General features: G+C 34.6%; 3 protein-coding genes and 1 long non-coding RNA gene across 4 annotated transcripts; 2 read left to right on the top strand and 2 right to left on the bottom strand.

The window, feature by feature from the left end:
- Positions 1-555: 555 nt before the first annotated feature.
- LOC140981897 (uncharacterized) lies at positions 556-1,381 on the bottom strand. The gene is made up of 2 exons (XR_012176213.1): positions 1,264-1,381; positions 556-1,064 (listed from the first exon to the last, which is right to left on the bottom strand). It is a non-coding gene; the product is annotated as an uncharacterized lncRNA (long non-coding RNA).
- A 1,191-nt stretch (positions 1,382-2,572) lies between these two features.
- On the top strand, positions 2,573-4,603 carry LOC140976606 (probable membrane metalloprotease ARASP2, chloroplastic). The gene has a single exon (XM_073440850.1). The coding sequence runs from the start codon at positions 2,743-2,745 to the stop codon at positions 4,096-4,098; it is 1,356 nt and encodes a 451-aa protein (XP_073296951.1). The 5' UTR covers positions 2,573-2,742; the 3' UTR covers positions 4,099-4,603.
- Positions 4,604-5,497: 894 nt separating this feature from the next.
- On the top strand, positions 5,498-8,179 carry LOC140981803 (transcription factor MYB97-like). The gene is made up of 3 exons (XM_073448313.1): positions 5,498-6,622; positions 6,704-7,445; positions 7,730-8,179. Exons 1-3 carry the CDS (start codon positions 6,305-6,307, stop codon positions 8,008-8,010), a joined length of 1,341 nt encoding a protein of 446 aa, XP_073304414.1. The 5' UTR covers positions 5,498-6,304; the 3' UTR covers positions 8,011-8,179.
- Positions 8,180-9,709: 1,530 nt separating this feature from the next.
- On the bottom strand, positions 9,710-19,669 carry LOC140976596 (DNA repair protein RAD16). Its single transcript, XM_073440841.1, has 16 exons — positions 19,462-19,669; positions 19,144-19,236; positions 17,040-18,205; positions 16,638-16,760; positions 16,486-16,559; positions 15,915-15,978; positions 15,672-15,818; positions 15,510-15,595; positions 14,663-14,732; positions 13,630-13,752; positions 12,666-12,893; positions 11,559-11,663; positions 11,322-11,474; positions 10,849-10,937; positions 10,649-10,729; positions 9,710-9,939 (listed from the first exon to the last, which is right to left on the bottom strand). Exons 1-16 carry the CDS (start codon positions 19,502-19,504, stop codon positions 9,867-9,869), a joined length of 2,718 nt encoding a protein of 905 aa, XP_073296942.1. The 5' UTR covers positions 19,505-19,669; the 3' UTR covers positions 9,710-9,866.
- Between the last annotated feature and the right edge of the window lie 2,362 nt (positions 19,670-22,031).

Below are 22,031 nucleotides of genomic sequence, written 5' to 3'. Positions count from 1 at the left end.
ATAATTCAAAATTTATATATCATGATTCATTTGTACAACAAATAAGAGTTGTTTTATTTGTACTTTATTCCATAACTTACTTTTTAAAAAATAATTTTTTTTAATATCATTCAAAAAGGTTCGTTTGATCAATTAATAAACTAAGATTTCATAGTTTTAACAAATGATACGAGAACAATCTGATATGACGAAAACACTATATATGCATGATACGAAAGAGGAATGAATAACTATTTTCTTTTTTTTTGTCATTTTTCGTATATGAATTATTAATTAATCTATTTCATTCGTCGACTCTATGTGATCGAAACCCTTTATTAACATATATATTCTTGATAAAAATTTCACAATATATATAAAAAGATATTTGCATATAATGAATTGGATAAATGTAATTAGTGGGATATGGTCAGATTTGTGTCCTACAAACAGCTGCACTTGTGGGAAAGTGGTTTGTTGCAAGATTTTGGGGCTCGCTTTTAAGAAGAATAGGACCAAAAGAGATTAAATTTGATCTAGGTACGTAACACTTCGACAAAAATATTTTATTTGAATAATATATAATGTCTCGATGTAATGGAAATCAATTAAAAATTATCTCAAAATTACACAAGACTTTCATGAAAGTAGGATATTTCAAACTTCAATATCATCCATATATAATACCATATCAAAAAGTCGATATTTTTATTGAGATAATGAAATCGAATAATTATTCGTAAACAATATTAAAACGCCAAACGCAGGTGAAGCTTGAAGGGGCTGGGGGAACTCTCTCGTTCAATGCTACGCAACACATAACACGTAGTACGAACTTTTCTTGTGTTCGACGTTATCTAACACCGGTCGATACACGTTCGACACAAAAAAGGCTCCACCAAGCAAGAAAGTGTTGCATAAAATTGTTCAAGAATAGGCATTTCATTTGCAAACAGTGTAGTTAAAATGTGGAGGAGATTTATTAGATTCCGGAGGCATTCTTGGCGGCATGATCTCTAGTCGTTTTACGAAAGAGAGGGCCTCGTCGTTCCTCGCCTTGAATTGGTCCATCGCCAATAGTATTCCTAGACGACCAACACAATTCAACTCAATATATTATACTCAATGCGCATCGAAGGATAGCAAATATTGGTTCCGTTGTCATCGTTTGAATGGTACTATTTCTTTAATTAGACTAAAAAAATTAATCAAGAAAAGAATAGTGAATAAATAATTGCAGAATTAAAATCATTTGAAACATTAAAATTGAAAAGATTAAGTTACCTGTAGAAAAAATCCCAGGGTTCTTTCTTCACAAGGTGAGAATGGTTTTTATGTTTGATAATTAGGAGGGATCATAAGTCTGCACCTGCTGTATATATATATATACCTCCAAAGGGGTTTGCATGTGTCTCAGATTCATCGAACCTGGTCACCATTTCACTTGTGAAAATCGTCCGTCTTTTTCAAATTGTTAGGTCATCGTGCCCCCACTAAGATTGTCCTTTTCCATTCACCCTCGTTTTAAAAAAGGTTTCCTTGTGTTATGTCTTGTACTTCATGCCTATGCAAATAAAAGATCAAAAAATTAGTTGATTATAAGTCTTTTGTTTGTCGAGGTTCTATAAGACACCGGTTGGTTCGTTTATCAGATGATGGATGATGAATGATGAATGATATTAATCTTTTGTGGAACTTAAATCAAACATCAGACAGAGTAGAAATGAAATCATTCAATCAATGTCTTGACTGACATTCAAATGAATTAAAATTATAAATAATTGTGTTATTAATATAGATTGATTTAACATATTTTATCATCTCGTTTTACAAGTCAAACGAAGCCCTAAAAGGAATTATTATTTATGTAGAATCATGATAAACGAAATAATATTTTTGGGGAGAAAATGAGTGATGAGATCAAGTAGAAAACGAAGGGTAAAAAATTAAAGTAAGCATTGGAGAGGAATATTGTGAATGGTGGAGTCATGTCTATGGTTTAGGTAAAAGGTCAAATTGTATGGTCCCAATTGTTTATTGAAAAGGCTATGTACCTATATAACTATAATTTGGTTGTATTTATTATAATTAAAACATTTGAATATTACATTATTGTGATTTGTGATCAATTCTTGAATCGATTCTTTAAGCATTTGAATAATTGGGTTTTTTTTTTTTTTACTTAAGTTGTGTCCATGGAGTAGTTTGGAGTCATGAAATTTTAAAGACAACGATTAAATCTTTCGTTTGAACCGACCTGGTCTCCATACAATTAAATCCAACCAGCTAGTTTTTCGTTATATTGGATTGATCGACTCACAACACGATGATCATTTGGACGGATCAAGAACTTATCGACCCAACTTGCTTATTTGATTGGGACGAGACAGATGAATCTAACAAACCTAACTTGTTTTGATAGCTTCGAAATAATGAATGCAACCTTGTCACAAAATTTTGAGAGTTGATCTAGTAAAAATTTCCGATCGGGTCGAATTTAATACTATACAAAATACTCCTTGGAATTATGTTGTTTGGGCCTTTGGTCTTTTCGATTCACGCTTGAATGCCCAAATTGAAGTACCAGCATTCGGTAAATCGTTCGAAAAACAACAAAGTTTGTGGAAATGGATAGGAACATTTCATTCCTTCCACCTCCACAGAACAAAATTACTGATTATCCAATCTTTTTCCCACATTAAACTCATCTTCGTCCTCCTCGGAGCTAATAATATTCGCCGTTGTCTTTCGGAACTCATCAAAATGATCATAAACTTGTCATCATCCTCAACCTCCCACGCTCTTCTCAGATTTCTCAACTCCAGGACGCGGCCCATTTCAGATTTTTCTGTGAAAACTAAAGCCCATCTGTTTAATCCCTTAGATTCTACTGTTTTGGGTTCATCTGGTTCAAGATTTTTCGGGAAAACCCCATTTTTATGCAAGAATTTAATATTTAGGCAAGGAAGGAGAAAGAAGTTTAGAACTTTGGCTGTATCTGGCCTGGATTTTGGTGGCTTCGAGAGCGCTCAATCGGTTCTCGAAGCAGCTGCAGTGTTAACTGCTATTATTGTTGTTCACGAAAGTGGTCATTTTTTGGCAGCTCATCTTCTGGGTATTCATGTGAGTAAATTTGCTGTTGGCTTTGGTCCAATTTTAGCTAAATTTAATTCAAAAAACGTGGAGTATTCCCTTAGAGCGTTTCCTCTTGGTGGCTTTGTCGGGTTTCCTGATAATGATCCTGATAGTGATATTCCTGTGGATGACGAGAATTTACTGAAAAATAGGCCGATGATTGATAGGGTGATGGTTATTTCTGCTGGCGTGATCGCTAATATTATCTTTGCTTTTGTTATAGTTTTTGCACAAGTTGTTTTTGTTGGATTGCCTGTTCAAGAATCTTTTCCTGGTGTTCTTGTACCTGAGGTTAGGCCACTTTCAGCTGCTTCACGAGGGGGATTATTGCCTGGTGATGTTATATTAGGTGTTAATGATATCGACCTTTCTAGTACGAGCCCGAGATTAGTTTCAGAGGTTGTTGACATCATTAGAGACAGTCCCAAAAGAAAAGTACTATTCAAGATTGAAAGAGCTGGAGAAAATGTAGAAATCAACATTACGCCAGATAAAAATTCCGATGGTACTGGGAGAATAGGAGTTCAATTATCACCAAACATCAAATTTTCAAAAGATAAACCAAAGAATTTGTGGGATGTCTTTCGTTACACGGGAAGTGAATTCTGGGGCCTAACGTTAAATGTCTTGGACGGTTTGAAGCAGACATTCTTAAATTTCTCTCAAACTGCCAGTAAGGTTTCTGGTCCGATAGCCATTATTGCTGTTGGGGCAGAAGTAGCCAAATCGAATGCTGATGGCCTTTACCAATTTGCTGCCATCTTGAATCTCAATCTGGCAGTGATAAATCTTCTTCCTCTACCAGCATTAGACGGCGGTTCTTTGGCATTGATCCTCATAGAGGCGGCCCGAGGTGGGAGAAAACTTCCTTTGGAATTAGAGCAACGAATTATGTCCTCTGGCATAACGCTGGTCCTAGTTCTTGGGATTTATCTTCTTGTCCGCGATACATTAAACCTTGAGTTTATTAAAGATTTGTTATGATGCTTTGCTTAAAGCTTGGTAATGGGGCATGTTTTTTGAGATGATTGGTTGCTCAGGTATCTTTTGAGACAAACAGAGCATATACTGGTTTCTCAAGCAGATCTCTGTACTAAACGTTATTTTGCACTTTTCCTGGCCTCAATTTCAATCCAACGACCCTGCATTGCCCTGTTCCTGATTGATGATTCTATAATGGTAGCATCCTGCAAATTTGGAAAACTTTTAAGGTTCTGCTTTAGTTGCTCCAGCATTTATTCTGCATTCCAAATTATCACTCCAAAGCTGATGTTGAACTCGAGGTATCACACATTATATTAGCTTTTAGTCTTAGAATCTATACTACTAGTATACTACTATATTGAATGAAAGACTTGCAGCAAGTTTCTTGGTCCACTCAATTTGTGTTTCATTGGAGTGTTCAAATAAAATACTAAGAGTATTAGAACTGTAAATTTGTAAACTGCACTCTTCGAATAAATTTCATATCAGTTATGTGTTGCATTCATCCATCATGTATTCGAGATCATTCTTTCTTACGTGAGAGCTGTCAACTATTTGGTGCCTGTATTTTAGCATGTTCTTTCATCTTGCGGATGATAAGAGTTGTTTAGCAAGCTGATGTTATTATATGCACATAGTGTACGAGATTTTTTTTGGTGTGAATGAGTCATTACAGTTAAAATTTAATATTTTCCGCCTTTCTGAAGATCTTCTTCATGGTCTAATCAACTGTTTCTGGTGAATCAGTGAGTGCTGAAATCTTGGCATTCAGTTATTCATCTTTGGGGCATGCATGATTGTGTGTGTTTGTGTCTTTATGTCACCGTTTATATACCCAATGTTATCTATGTATAAAATAAGCGCCTGTAAAAACATAATTTACAAGACAATATATATATATATATACACACACACACACACATATATATATTTATACACACACACTGTAGAATAGATTTTTATTATTATAATATCTATTTAAAAAGTGGAAAATAGACCAAATTAAATTCCTTCGCATTCTTAATTTATTATTTATCTTACCCATTAAGTTTTAAAATGTTTTTTGAGGAAATATTACACATTAGTTTTGGATAATATAATTCTCATTACAAAGATATAATAAAAAGTGGCATAAAATGGTAGCTTCAGTGACATTATATATATTTAAATTTGTAAGAGAAACTCTGTGTGGCTATCGTCAGTGAAATGGCTACAAGGGATACTGGGAGTAGAACAGGCATGCTTACCGGCCTGTTCAACCTGAAATCGTTCACGAACGATTCGGAACCGTAACCAGAGCAGGCGCAAACCTCTAAAGGATAAGAGGGACCGATTCAAAATATATGTATATATATGTATATGTTAAGCACAGATAGGAGTGGCAACAGTTGGAATCGGTCCGGAACCAGTGGGTTTATGACCCGGACAGGATCGGTTCCATGCATAGAAATCGGAACCGGTTGCCGGGTGAGCAATCCTAAATTGAAATGTAAATCTGTAACAACATTTTTAAAAAGTAAATTAACATGGGAGGCGCAAATTGTGTTACACACATAAATTTTACTAGAATCTTACGAAGACAACACGTCAGTCGCCGCGTCAAATTTTAAGGAGGGAACCAAAATTCACGAGAAACATGCAAACTCAAATGTAAGTATGTGACAAAGTTAATTAATTACACATTCTTGGTGTAAAAGTGTTGCTTTCCATTAAATTAATTCCAATGGATGGGCATTCAGCCCGGGCCGAAACGCAAGCTTCCACCTATAAAATCTCATCACACTCTTAGCTCACACAGCCTCCATTCTCCCCCAAACTCCACTTTTCGCACACATCTCTTCTTCCTTTTTCTTCTCCATTTCTTATGATCTTTACACCCCTCTCTTACATATTCAAACACATTTATAAATTCGGAAGGGAAAAATCACTTACCCTTTTGCTTGTTTCATCATTTCTATCCAATATTGTTCTTGCATAAAACATATACAGTCTATGAAAATTTGAAAGGGAAAATATATTTTTACTTCTTGAGTAAATGAGCCTACCCTTTTGCTTGTAACATCAATATTTCTTCCCCTTTTTCTTGCATAAAACGCTAGAATTTATATAAATTTTTACACAAAAATTAGTCACCTTTTCTTCTTTCATCATTTCTTTCCATTTTAGCAAAATAAAGAGAGAGAAGAAGAAGAAGAAAAAATCTTTGATGGCCACTAATGGTGCTTCATGCTCAAGGAAGTCTTCTTCAACACCCACAAATAACAGGAACGTGTTGAAGAAAGGCCCGTGGACCGTATCCGAAGATACGATTTTGGTGGAGTACGTTAAGAAGCACGGTGAAGGGAATTGGAATGCAGTTCAAAGGAATTCAGGGTTGGTGAGATGTGGAAAAAGCTGTAGGCTTCGATGGGCGAACCATCTGAGGCCTAATCTCAAGAAAGGCGCCTTTTCTGCAGAAGAAGAACGACTTATTGTTGAACTTCATGCTACACTTGGTAATAAATGGGCTCGCATGGCTGCTCAGGTACTTATTTTCAGAGTTCCACTCACTCTTCTTTCTCAACCAGGCTCGTGATTATTTCTTTCTTCTTCTTCTTCATTATAGCTTCCTGGCAGAACGGATAACGAAATAAAGAATTACTGGAACACGAGATTCAAGAGACGACAACGTGCCGGATTACCAATATACCCGCAAGATCATCAAGAACATCATCATCTCAACTGTTCATCACCCCAAGTACCTCCACTGTCATCCCTTTTACCCTTGTCATCAACCAAACCTATGAACCAAACCCCCTTACTTTTCTTGGACACGTTTAAGTCTGTTCCAGCAGCTTCGGTCATCCCTCCTCATCATTACAACCATGCCAACACTCCCTATGGCAGCAACGAGTTGAGGCCTTTTCGCGACGATGGTGGTTTGTCCCTTTCATTGGCGGCCTCAAACTCATCGTTGTCGCCATCTTCATTGGTGGCACAGCCTTTTTATACTCAAGGTTTTCCAAATTCACTCCACGTGCCTTCAATTCTTGATTGCAAATATCTCGAATTCGGCATCAGCACTGGCATGGGGGTTTTAGAGCTTCCTTTAATCCAATCAACGGTGCCGGAGCTTTCTTCAAGTGAAGATGCTGATCGGCAATATAATGAAATGGAGACAGCGTTTTTAAGAGATAAAAATAGTGGTTTGTTGGAGGATTTGATTGGGGAATCTGAGGCTTTGAAGGATAAATTCGAAGGGAAATCTGCATGGAACAACATTGAAGGGGCTGTAGTAGGAAATTTGCATGATCAATCAGATTATAGCTTTGGGAATGGGAGTGTTTCATCTGAAAATAACTATGAAGGTATTACATATGTTCAAATTATTACTGTTTTTATTCTATAGTACTACTACTTAGCAAAAAGTATTCCTTCATCTGAAAAATCCGACCTTTGAATTCTAATGAAATCCCTTTTCCTCAGTGATATTTATCATTCGAAAATCTCTCTCTAAACTTTCAAGTCAAAATAGATCAATGCACATTATTGATTATACTAAATGCACACTTCGAACATTAAAACTAATGTAAATAACTATTTTGAAATAATATCTTTCTTGAGTTTATAACCTAACAGATTACTGTTTCAGGCATTGATAACAAAGCAGAAGGTGATGTGATCATTGGTGTAGATGGTGATTTGTTAATCAATCTTCTTGATAATTTCCCGATGGCTGTTCCGATTCCGGATTGGAATGCAGAGAATAATGGGCAATTGGTACCATTTAATTTGACCCATGGTACAAGCGGAGAGATAGAAAGTCAAACCAAAGATTCAAGGTACAACCCAGATACAGCCCCCTCTGGGCTGTCAGAACAAGAAAGGAACTGTGGTCATTGCCTTTGGAATAACATGCCTAGTATTTACTAAAAATGCATGCATGAAATTAAATGTGACTTAGGACAGCAAATTAATTAAGATGGATGGATGGGTGAATTGGTTTGTGTTATGTTAATCTAGTGGGGAATTGTGTTAGAATACATATGATATGAAGCTTGTCATAAATTATTAAATTTACTTAATAGAGATATTTCAATTTCAGATATTAACACGAAGAACAAATTTTTTTTTTTTTTTTCAGTTTGGGATTTCAATTCCATCATCAACCCTCAATCATTTTTATTATTATTTTGTATAGTCAAATTTTAAATACCAAAAAAGTCCCATTCGTAACTTTCATGTTACGTTTATAATTTAATAGTTGAAATTATATCAATAAAATATATGATTATTTATTCCGCAAAATAAAGCTACAATTTGCTTACTATATTTAGCAGTCTCCGGGGCCTAATTTTAGGTAGTCAAGGGATCAATCACGCATGCAACCCATCATCTTGGCCATCTTCGCAAGCTAACTTTTGTCTATCCATTTGTACCATAATAAATAGAGTAGGTCTTTTGTGAGACGGTTTCACGAATCTTTATTTGTGAGACGGTTAACTATACCGATATTCACAATAAAAAGTAATACTCTTAGCATAAAAAGTAATATTTTTTCATAGATGACCCAAATAAGAGATCTGTCTAACAAAATACAACCCGTGAGACTGTCTCACACAAGTTTTTGCCTAATAAATATACTTTGTGAAAGGAATATAAAGCAATAAAAAGTTTGGAAGCAGATTTCACGTTCCATACGATGTATTTTAGTATGTCATGCGGCCCCTAAAATCAGCTTCAAGATATATCACCCATCATGCAAATCCATCCAATGGGAATCATTGAAAATGGAAATAAATATTTATAGAGCTCGAATTTCACACATTTCTTTATCATACGAGAAAAATAGAAAAGGCATTTGTATTAGTTGCTACCTGATTTTATAATAAATTATTTTCAATTCAATTTTCATTGCAAAATATATATATCATGGAAGAAACTTTGTTACACCTATGCGAATTTTCTTTCAATTGCTGGTTACAGCCTCCTCACCTCAGCTTGATGGCCATAAAAAAATAAAAAAAATTAAAGAATTTTATTAATATTTTTTTTATTCCAAGATTTATTAACTCAGCATCGGTCGGTTCCCCTGATCAAATGCATGGCTCGCTGTGGTCGGGAGTATTTACATAATTTAAGCCCATCATCTTGTCCTCACTAAGTTTGCATGAAGGGGGAAATTACGGAGATTTATGTTTTGAGGTAATAGTGTGACTATCCCTCACTCAAGGCATGTTTACTTTATTTACGAGGTTTTGTTCCCTCACCAATTTGTGTACCGAGCTTCCCGATAACATTATTCGTTTTAAAACGTTAAGTAACACAATTTAGCAACGTCCCAAGTTGGTGATTATACGCCCTTGGTTGCATGGTAGCTCCTAGACTTGTCGGACACCCGAGCTGAGTCGAGTTAAAAATATTCAAATCTAACTCAACCAGAGTTGGAACTTGGAATGAGTAGTTAATCCCTCTATTAACATTTTCTTGGACAAGCAAGTCACAAAAAACTTGCTCAGTCCGAAAATATCAATTGCGGATTCTAGCGTCATCAAATAATAATAATTAAAAAAAAAGTAAAGAAATGCAATTCTATCATGTGTAGCTCTAAGACAATGGCCTATCCTAAGCATAAGAAAATCAATTTCAGGTTATTTCATCACATCTCTCACGAACATTTTCCCTTCTACAAAATAGGGTGGTGTGGATACAAAATGCATGGTACAGTTATTCGTACACACGTAATAGTCCAAAAAATGGTACAGTTACAAAGCCTTATCTATACTGCTTCAAGTCACAAATAAAAATTTCAAATCAGCTTCTGTTAGTTTGGCTAACGCCTCTGAAGATCCACCCACAGTCCTGCAGAAAATAGCAAGAACACATACAAACTCAGATAAATTTGAGGATCACTGGTGTCTGGTAGAATTTGTAAGGTAATACAAGAGAATTTTCCAGGAAAGTATCACTAGCTTCGAGATAATTAGTACACCGGTAATAGAGTTTAAATCTAAACCTTTAGGTTGCATCTCGGGAGATGGATTTGAAATCTATGAATTTCGATTATAGTATTATTGTTAACAATGAAACAACAACGAAAACCTTAAATATATCACTTATTTATTTATACATTAATTTTAAAAAATAAAATGAATTTCAAATAACAATATTACAAGGTAAACTTGAAATTCATCTTAATTAACATAAATTTTTATATGATCATATAAATGATGAATTTGAAGTTTATGTTTTTATTTATCTAAACAACAAAAATACGCTTGAATTCGATGCATTTAAAATCCACCAATCCAAATAGAACTTTATTGTACCCGTACTTTTAAGTTCAGAGTGAGGATAAAAAGTTTCTTAGAGCGTCAATAGTTTCTCTTTCAAAATCTGAGAAAAGTTATCCGTCTAAATTATGTGACTTGTGCTCTTGTTTACTATTCCATTTTCATTTGGTGTACCGACCACTTCAACTCATTGTTCCGTAACTCAACTATACAAATTTATAGTTCACAAAAATCGACACCCATGTAGAATTAAGAATTTAAAAGATAATAAACCTTACCCTTCAAAAACTAATTCCTTCTTTTCCTGCAGCTTCAATATCCTCTCCTCTATAGTGTTTTCAATGACAAACCTCACAATTCTGAGAATAAACAATAAATAAAGTAACATAATCGGAAAATATATATTACTGTGAAACAGATATATCGGGTCCAACGAATTACGGAAAGTAGCTAGAGAACGAATGAACCATCATCTCACCTGATTGGTTTATATTGTCCTATTCGATGTATTCGGTCCTGAGCCTGCCGCTCCACAGCAGGATTCCACCAAGGGTCCATCAAGAAAACCTGGCAAAACTCACCAACAAAGCCATTAATCAATAATCAACTCTATACAAACTAGAAAAGCAAAATGAAGCAGATCTCATCAAAATGCATAAGAATCGGAGATCCAATTACAATAATCAAAACCCCAATAATTATGAGAGAAAACAAGGATGGATGTATGACTCTATATGTGTGTTTTTTTTACAGCCTTGCACGCGAGGTGGGTTCTGTACAAAATCTAGGTCACAGATAAGGGAAAAACTTTTCATATTATCATCGTGCAGACAGTTTTTTCCACATTAACAAATGTAATTTAACAAATGAAGAAAAAGGTAAGGTTACTAAGGTATTCAATAAACAGATGCATTGGAGATGATATGAACCATAGTTAAAAAGAGTCCTTACATGTGATGCCACAGTGAGATTGAGGGCAACACCACCTGCTTTCAAGCTCATTAGAAAAATTCGGCAACCAGGGTCCTCGGTAAATTTTGTGATAGCGGCGTCTCTTGCTCCCATTGACATCGACCCATCTAACTTAACACAGCTGACTCCAGACTGAAAAGAAACACAAATCATTTTATATGGTTTCTTCCTCAAGACATCTAACATGAAAAGATTCGGGTCTTCACTTAATAGTACCTTGACAAGAGCATAATGAATGAGATCCAAGAAAGAAGTGAACTGGCTGAAGACAATTCCCTTTGCAGAACCATCTCTTTCAACCATAAATCTAATTTCTTCCCTCTGTTATTGAGTAAATTTAGAAATGAGTAAAATCAATGAAAAACTTCAAAACAACATAATAATCCTTAACAAAAAGAATCAATAAAAACAGTTTTAAAAAATAGCAAAAGCATTCACTTCAACACAGTTTTTGACATATCATTAAAACAAATGATAATCAATTATAACATTTATGGTCTAGTAGAAAAGCTAGAACCACAAATGAGAGAATTTCTGCATCCAATGTGGTAGTCACTTTATCCTCATTTGATTTGGCCATGAAAATTGGGTAGACAAAAACTACCATACCCTCCCAAAGAAGTTGGCATATGTACAAAGTCAGGTTGTGCCTATCAAGTAATTTCACAAAAACAAGTCATATCTATCAAGAAATTATGCAAAGACGGTAAACAAGCGCAAAGAACATTATGCTTAATCATATCACGAGAGCAGTGATGGTGCCAAGGACAAGTTTAATTAAAACTTCAGCAGCAAACTCAAGTAAATGAATGGTGATCATTATAACATCTGCAGTCTAATTGAAACGCCTAAAACCACAACTAAGAGAACATTTCTAAATCGAATATGGTAGTGAATTTAACATTATTTGATTTAACCTAGAAGATTAATTGACGGAAACTACCATATCCTCCCAAAAAATTTGGCATATTTAGGAAGACGGGTTATGTCTATCAAGTAATACTACGAAGATAGGATATAAGGGTGAAAGATATAATGCTTAATCATAGCATAAGAGCACTGGTGATGCTAAGGACAAGTTTAATTAAAGTGGGGGAAACAGGTATAGGTTCTTGTGCTTCTCATATCATTACCAAACACTAGCTACTAATCCCTTCTCCCTTGTACTATGATCAAGTTAACACAAACACAAGAAAAACCAAAGAGGAACACTTGAGCTTTTGGAGAACTAGAAGAAACAAAGAAAGAAACAGCCATTACTCTTCCTTTCTATATTCTATGATTTTTCTTGGGAAGCGTGGGGTTTTTTCAGATGATACATACCAAAGCATCTATTTTGGTACTCGTCTGAAAGTCATCCAGCTTGATTCTATTTAAAATGCTCGACGGCCTGAATCCTTCAATAGTTGTTCTATTCTGCTCCTTGGCGTCCTTTTTTATGGTGAAGTCAACAGTAAGAGCCTTCGAACATGACGGGCAGGAGTTAAGTTCCATGCTAGCAGCAAAATCAATCAAACAAGACTTGCAGAAGACGTGTCCACAGGATGTAACCTAAAGCAGCAACAAACTAAACAAATGAGAAAATAACCAAGAGATGTTATCACAACAAGACAGAGATCTGATGGTCAAAGAGCAAATTTGGCACACCTTGAGAGCAAAACAGATTGGCACATAAACTATGATGAAAGGACGACAAAATAAAGAAATGCAAATGAAAAAAAAATCGCAAGCTGAGCACATTCCTAGCTAGTAGGAGAAATGCAGACACGCATGAGAAAAGAATGTCGATATATGTATAAGCAGGATAAGAGAAAACTTAAAGCATCATATTTTTGTAATATATCCATTAATCATCCTGGATCAATCTCATTAACCATTAATAGAAACATTAGTCATATTTGACAAAATGTAACTCGAGTGCAAGCATTCATCCATGTACCAGAGACTTGATATCAATCTATGTCTATGTTCAACAACCATATGTAGTGACCCACTACTATACGAAACCTCAAAAAATCATGTCCATGTGCTGCTTAACAGTAAACAATGAATGATACCATTTATCAACTTACAAATTATCGCTCATTAACACTTCAGAAATCCAGACAAAAACACGACTTCTTAAATCTAAAGCAAAACTCTCTGAAATAGGCTTCTTATTAAACTTGGAACATTCAGAAATAAGGCTATAGAATTGGTAGACCCTCCGGTCGAAAATATAGAACAGGTTTTCTAATGCTCTGGAATGTAAAACTTCAATACCAATAGCAAGAAATTAGCAACTCACTACAGGATCTTCTGCAGAGTCATGGCACAAATTACATTGTTCAGCATTGCAAGTATCAACTGTTTTACCCTTTTTTCCCATTGAACTCAGAGAATATTCCACAAGGTAAGGATGATTAACAGCCTGCATGTGGTAAGAAGAAGAGAAAAATCCAAGGCTATGTATGATTAATTTGGTTGTCTTTTGAACCAGACATTTTGTTACAATAGATTTCATGTCATGTAAGAATGATGCAGAGTCAATCATATTGTATTTAGTTTTTTAAATGTTATATGAAGTATTTTAAAATTCTAAGACATACTTTATTGGATTGCAATATAATATCATAACACATCAATTTCAGGAAGTGTTGAAAAGTAAAGTTCAGAGCTGAAAGTTGGGCTGTGAATCGCGTGCACAAGCAGAACATGGAGTCGCAAATATGAGAATGTTAAGGTGGATGCAAGGATATACGAGGATGGACAAGAAAATAAATGAGAACATTAGAGAGATGTTGGAATTGCGCATATTGAAGAAAAATTTCGGGAAAAGGCGTTTTAGATGGTATGAGCATGTACTTAAGAGACCAATAAATGTCCTAATTAGGCGATGTGAGACCATTACAAATACGTACATTAACCAAAGAAGGAAAACCAACGAAGACTTGATTAGGAGTGATAAAACATGATAAATTCATTTAAAATATAAATGATGATGGGTAGAGGAGAGTGCACAATTATGTAGGAGGATCCATAAAGCCAACCCACTTAGTGTGAAAATGCTTGTTGTTGTTGAAAAGCCATGTCCAAAATAATGATTATGCTAGAAATGCAAAAATTGATGAATATAAACTGTGGAGCAAAACATGAAACTGAATTAGTGTCTGGTTTAACTTTCAGGAATGGAAAGAGTGCTTGGAACATACCCTTAGCAATTTGGGATATACATAACTCTTACAAGCGGCGAGGGCACTAAGTATGTGACCCTTTATTTGATCATTCTCAAAGTAAAAAATAAATCCTCCATTGGATAAAAATTTTAAATTAATACAAACCTGTCGTAGGCGTGTTAGAAGATCAAAAATGTGAGCATAGTTATTCAACACAGTGCCAGCTTCCATGTATCTGCAGATAGAAAGGTTTACGATATAACAACCAGATAGTACCTTAAGTAACATTGTTTAACTATAAAGGAAAAGTTAAACCCACTTCGTATTAAATTATTATCCAAGAATAAAAAAGAAATAAAAGATGAGAAAACGCTGTTTCAAAGTATACTTCAAGATCACAAGCACGTACCTAAATCAATAATATTCAGGAGGAAAACAGATATAATTTGCATTCAAGAACAAGTATGGAATGCGAGCCAACCTCAATTTCCTTTTTTAGATTACAAGAGAACATAATCAAATGAATCAAGAACCCAAACCAGATAGATACATAATGAACAGATTTTGGTGTGCTGCATACGGCCCATAGAAAAGGCTAAAGCTATAAAATAAACCATTTCGGTATGCATCTGTAAAGTCTACCAAAACTTGTAATCCATGCTCAAGATCTTTGTAAATAGGCTCCACTCACAAGATGACTCACTTGTACGTACCATGTGACTTTTCACGCAATTGCAGATTCAGACAACGAAAACTACTATATTATCCTCTTCACCGCTTTCTTGAATTTGAATATAAATTACAATCACACTATTTCTCTTTTTTTTTCATCCTGTTGGCTCTTGCTTAATTTTCTCAGCTACCAAGTGAACTGACATAAAACATATAAACATGTTTTCATCTAACAAGTAAAAAGGCAACTAGAAGACAATATGACATACATATCCAATTGTGCAATGCTTTCCTCTACTCTAAAAAGTTAAAAAGGCAGCTGGCAGAAAAGATGGCGTACATATTAAATTGTGCCTGACTCTCACTGTACAACGCATTGTAATAATCTTCTTCTACAACGTCCAGAGAGTCACGTCTCAAGCTAACCTGAATACCTTGGATAAGTTAAATACTATAACAAAACAAAATTATCTACACCTTTTAGCGTCAACAACAAACATACTATTCGAGGGGGGAGTGCCAGATCAGCTGCCCTGCCCTTTTTAGTACGTCTTAACACTATGCTTTTCAAAATTTTGTGCTTTAACAAAAGCATGGCATCTCTACCGCGCCCCATATTTCCAGAATCTTGTATTGGTGAGGAAATATACTGAAAAGCAAGAAAGGTTGTCGACCAGTATTGCATCACAACAGTGTAATACACAAAAACCGGTAGAAAGAAATAAGATTATTGAAGTGTACTTACTTTATTCCACCAGCAAAAATGTCGAACGTTTCTATGAGCACAACCTGGACAATCTGCTGACGTACTGTAATGCACGAGATTACCATAAAAAATATTGCAGTTCAATTAGAAATATGACATATCGAGGAATGGAAGGAGCTAAAAAGAAAGGAAACATTTTAAATTTAGAAGTCTCATCCATGGCAGCTTCTGTAAAACACGGACAAAGTGGTCACAGAGCTTGGTAGCTATGGATCACACAAATAGATACTAGTAATAGAGAGTACAGGTTAACTAAAGGGGGAGTATCACAAACTAAATCGACTTAAAGGATCTTCTAGGCATCACAAGGGAGAGGTGGCGGAAGGGGAAGGGTAATCGATGAAATCATCCTATGAGGAAACAAGTACAAATAACTCTACATCCATTTGATATCACAGAAGTAAACATACATCAATGCATGAAAGATTCGACATACAGATAGATATATGATAGATTCTGTTTGAAAGGATTTTTTATTTGATTCACAACTAAATGGAATCTAACATATTTGTATTTCAAGTTCAATCTCTCAAATTCTCAAACTCTTTACCTATAGTCTAGACAACGGCAATCACAGTCCTTGCAGAAATAATAGGAGTAAGGAACTATCTGCAAAAAGCGAACCTGCAAGAGGAATAAGTTCTTATTTTACATCATAAACAGAAACTTGTAAGCATATATACTCCATCCGCCGAAACTTACAAGTGAGTATAACTCTCCCACGCGATTCTGAAGTGGAGTGCCACTTAACGCCCATTTATATGAAGATTGTAAAGCAAAAACTGCTCTGGTTGTGTTGCTCCGCCTATCTTTTATATAATGAGCCTGAATTGAAAAAAATCTAGTCAGGCATCCAGGAATAGTAGCATGAGTACCAAGCCACGCTTAACAGGATAAAAATACATCGCTTTAAGCCACAAATTTCTAACCACAGGTTGGCACAAAATCACTCTATCGAGGTACAATACAAGATGTCAATTAACTAAATATGACTAAACTGTTGAAAATCTTTAAAGAAATAAATACCCAGACAATGGGAAGAATTTAAAGGTTCCACGTTAATTGCAGAATAGAAAAGCGAATAATTCACTGTTAAAAGCTCACCTCATCCAATACAATACGATCCCACTGGAAACCGTGCAAAATAGATTTTCCAGACGATGGATTTTGTCCAATGTGAGCAGGATTATCAAAGAAATTAACACTCTTTATTTCTCTATCACTGCCGTTAACCAGCTTTCCTCTTTCATATATCCTCACTATCTTTGGAAATTTTCTCTGCTGTTTTGACTGCTTAGTAGTCCTAACAGCGTCGGGTCCACATATATATTTCAAGTGGATTTTCAACTTATGGTTATAGAATAATTTTCCACAGTACTGGCATTTCTCTCTGGGGGGCATGACATGTTTCCTGTATTCAGCCTCGACAATTGAATATGTAGTTATAATAAAATCATACTCAGAGAATTGATAAAGATTTTTTGCTCTGTTAGCACCGTGATAGACAAGAACCTTTGTGCTTCCTTCGGCAGTGAACCGGTCAATCTCACTAACCCATTGCATCACTGCAACAACAGGGCAAATAACCAAAGTGCCTTTTATTCCTGGTAACTTTTTTGAGACGCAATCTGAAGATGAGGATAATTCATCCCCACAAAGTTCCCTCAGGATCTTCCTTTTGGCAAGAACAAGAGCTATTGCCTGTACAGTCTTGCCCATCCCCATCTCATCCGCAAGAATGCCTCCCCTGACAGCTGACTCTTCTTGCTTCAAGGCCCAAGCTAACCACTCTTTCTGATACCTCAGCAGTGGTATTATCAAGTCATCTGAAGGATCAACAATCTCTGTCGCCATCTCATTCTGATTAATCAAGTCCATATCTTTAGCCAAATTTTCCTCAATCCATAGATCATTCTCTTGTTCCAATACTTCCCACATCAATACAGGTCTATCCTTCTTCTTCTTACTCTTTTTCTTTCTCCCATTTTTGTTTTCTAATGCATCAGTAACATCATATTTCACAGGGAAGTTACCTGCTTCTGTCTCGATATTTCCACTAAGCTCCATCCCCCCATCTTCTACTACAATCTTCTGTTTCTTGCAACTATGTTCTTTTTTGTTCTTCAAGGAATTCCTCTTTCTAATTTTATTTCCATTATGCAGAAGTTTGTCATAGCTGATTTCAGGTGCAATTTCTAATGAATGATTTAAGTCAAAACTATCTCCCGCTCTAATCTGATTCTCTTCAGGTACATTCGACAAATATTCGCCTAAATTCTCACAAAAAAGACAATAATAAACATCATCTGAAATGAAAATAAAGTCTTAACAAAAGGGGAGAGGGATTATCAAGTGTAAATAAAACCTCTTCTATACACTGACAATTAGCAATAGAAAGAACACCACCAACCGTTGAAAAATCAATCTATAGGGAATATAGCAACAATAAGGTAGGCAACTCCAAAACAAGTTTTAAAACCAAGATGAGAAGACTTGATGTTGGATAAATCACAAGTGTCAAATTAAGTATGCAGCCTATTCCTATACAAGCAAACATAAATAACAAAGAAGCGCCTAAAACATGATTCAATGCTTATATTTCGTTGCTGAAGATGCTCCTCCATTTCAGAAATATCATTCATTCCAGTGCATCTTTTTTAATGCATGCCCTTTCGCTCAGAGACAAATTAAACAATGAGGCGATAAAGTTAAGCAAAATACCCTCAGGGAATACTGGATGCTCGTAAAATGCAGAGTCTTGAATGATTTTTCTAAAACTGTCGTTTCAATTTTTCAAGTGACAGAAAGTTCACAAATAAAACACGTTTCAATCCTGGAGTGAAGTAAAATTTCGAAGCTTACAAATGCACATTTGAAGACTAATAGTGCAGGAATAATCCATTAAAATAAAAACAAAAAGAATGCAGAGAACCTTCTTTATATTTGGTTAATCAAATTTCTTTCTGAACCAAATAACAATATTCAAGAACGGTCTAATAGTAACAAACTAGATTAGCAAGAACAACAATCTAAAGTCAAGCACACACAGCAGACCCAGACGATATACACAAATATTAAATGAATAACTCACTTAAATAGACAGTCACTAAAAACATTTAATCAAATCTCCTCTCACGCTCAAAACACACAATATCCAAAAACCAATGTTAAAACTAAAAATACACACATCCAATCAATAATCATATACCTTCATCGCTTGATTCGCTATAATCAGAATCCAATGAAATCGGCCCACAGCTTTCCTCGTCCGAGCTCTCTTCGTACGTAACCTTTCCTTTCCCTGATTTCACCACCACTTGTGATCAACGGTCACACAAATTGCTAAATCACACACTCAAACACAACTGAATCGACATGAATATGTACGTTAGTAATAATAATAATAATAGACACGGGTGGCGAAAATTTCAGTAGTTCAAGCAAAATTTTGAATTTCTCTAAATTAATGGCAAAAAATATTTTCACGCAAAAAAAAACCAAAAAAAAAACAAGAAAACACGGGTACCTTTAGACGAGGAAGAGCCTGCGCCTTGAGATCGAAGCTTCATGACTGAATGAAATAAAAAAAATTCAGCAGTTAGGGTTCCAACAGTTTATGACAACCAATTTGTTATGGAAGAGAGAAGAAAATTGGCGTATGAGCAGCGGAGGGAGAGCGAGGGTCATATCGTCATTCGCCGCGAGTTTACAATGAGGCTTCTCTTGTACTCTAATTTCACTGAAATGACAATTTTACACTCTGTATATTCTATCGATTAAATAAAAAGTTTACTTATAATAGTAAATAAGTGTAATCAAGTTAAGCCAACACTTGCCAAACTATGGTAAAATAAGATTGATATGTGTTAAGAAATGAAATTAAGTAGATGTTGAGTTCGAAGTTTTGAGAAATCAAGTGTCATGATATAGGTAACTCGTCCCATTCTATTTTGCCTATAAAAAGACCTCAATAAATACATTTTATTATATCAAAGTATAAAAATTTGTGAGTTTAGAGAGGAAGAAACTAGTGGGAAAAATGGGCAAAATAGGAGAAAATAGGAAAAACAATCAAATCATCACCGAAAATTCTGAAATTTTTATACAACACTTGTATTCAACTCAAAAACCAAATTGTACGGGAGGTGTATCAAAATCATCAACCATTTTTGCCCAGAAAAACAAGAATCGCGAAGAACATTTTTGGAAAAAATCCAGAAATTTGTAATTAAGATAGCTATTTTCAATCTATATTAATCATTCTTATTGAACTATTTTCACTTCGATTTTAAAATAAAAAGTGTCAAAAATATTTTCTAATTTACGATGGTGCCGGCCGATCGTCCTTACAATCGACGGAAATACAATTTTTGGTCGTCGGAATTGAGCTTGATCTCAACTCTAGTTTTTCAAAATCTGATATTCATCCGATCTGAATTTGAAAATGTATAAAACATAAAGTTATAGATTGGACCAAGAACAACCAACTGTAAAAATTCTGGCCAGGCATGGCCGCTGAAGCTCCTTCACGTCGGCACGACGGCGCGTGAAATTCACGTGCCTCTCCAATGGTCGAGATTTCAACGACCGATCATTTATTCACTGTTTTTAGGCATTCCTATAAACTTTGTTATTTTTTGGACATGTACTTTACTTAATATGAATTTTTAAAGCTTTATTTAAAATTATTTGGTACAAGTTTTGTATTAAATGTTTCAACACCCACTAATGGTCTCAACCAATGTAAAATAACTCAAATTATATTTATAACAAATTATCTTGACTTGAGATTGAAATCAAGAAAAAAAAAGCTATCAAAGTGATGTTTTTTGCCGGTTTTTTTCAATAATAAAGTTAGGAATTTAGTCTGAAATTTACAGTAAAGTTTCATAACTACTTAATTATTCATATATCATATCATATTGTATATTAATTAATTGATTTGTCATATCGTACTTCATATTGAATTTAAGGATTTGTTGGCTCTTGACCTGTTACCAATCGGCTATTATTGATTGAATGATTGACTGAATGAATTAAGCCTGGAAAACGATATATGTATCAGGCTGCTAGTCCACTGGACAACGCGACTTCATCCTAAAAAATGTGAGTTCAATGAACATGTTTAAAATCTAGTATATTCATTTGGACGACGTGACTTTGGCTCGTAAATAATCAATTGTGCATATTCGACTTAAGTACATGGGGAAAAGTGTTACACCGAATGTTGATGAGAGCTGCCTATTTAGTCCACAATATTCACTTCAGTGTCTTGAACAATCAGTACTTTTCATTTGATAAGATATTTCTATAACTATACGTTACTACTGATATATTTCTTCTCACATTGCATTATTTCATTGATATATTATTGTTTGACTTGTTATAAATATATAAGCCCAATTTTATTCCATCACTAAGTCTCCAAATACTTACTTCTATTTTTTTTAATTGTAAATTCTATATACATAATTTCATGACCTCCAAATAGGATGAAAATTGAGCAAATAGAAACGTCTCTTATCTTTTATTCGAGTCCGTACTCATAAATTTGGGTTATAAGATTGCACAAGCTTTCGTTATCATAAATATAAATTAATGATGATGTTATGATTCGGGCCACAATAACTTATGGAATGTCGTTTTATTAATAATAAAAAATTGATATGAATATATTTACATGTTAACAAAACTAGTAAATCATTTTTGTTAATAATAAAAATATTTTTTGTTGTAAAAAATATTACATTAGGAGTCAAAATATTATTTGAAATTTAATATAATTATATATATTAACGTACATAAAATAAAAAACACATATTTTTGGAAACCAAGTTTATATCATGCAAAGGAGTAGGGATTGAAATTCTACAACTGAGAAATTTGCTATGTAGATGTGATGATTAGTTTTATCGTTGTATATCCAAAGGAAATTAAGATACAATATGTTGAGTATATTTTAACAAGAAAAGCTCATTCATTTTTTTAAAAAATAAATAAATTAATATCGTTCTTCTCGCGTGTGTGTGTATATATAATTATATATATAGTTAATAATTATTATTTTTGAAGCAAATTGGTCTGCGTGTGTGTGAA

Source organism: Primulina huaijiensis, chromosome 1 (assembly GCF_012295235.1).
Source record: "Primulina huaijiensis isolate GDHJ02 chromosome 1, ASM1229523v2, whole genome shotgun sequence".
Classification (NCBI taxonomy): Eukaryota; Viridiplantae; Streptophyta; class Magnoliopsida; order Lamiales; family Gesneriaceae; genus Primulina; species Primulina huaijiensis.
This window is presented reverse-complemented; position numbering and strand designations above follow the sequence as displayed.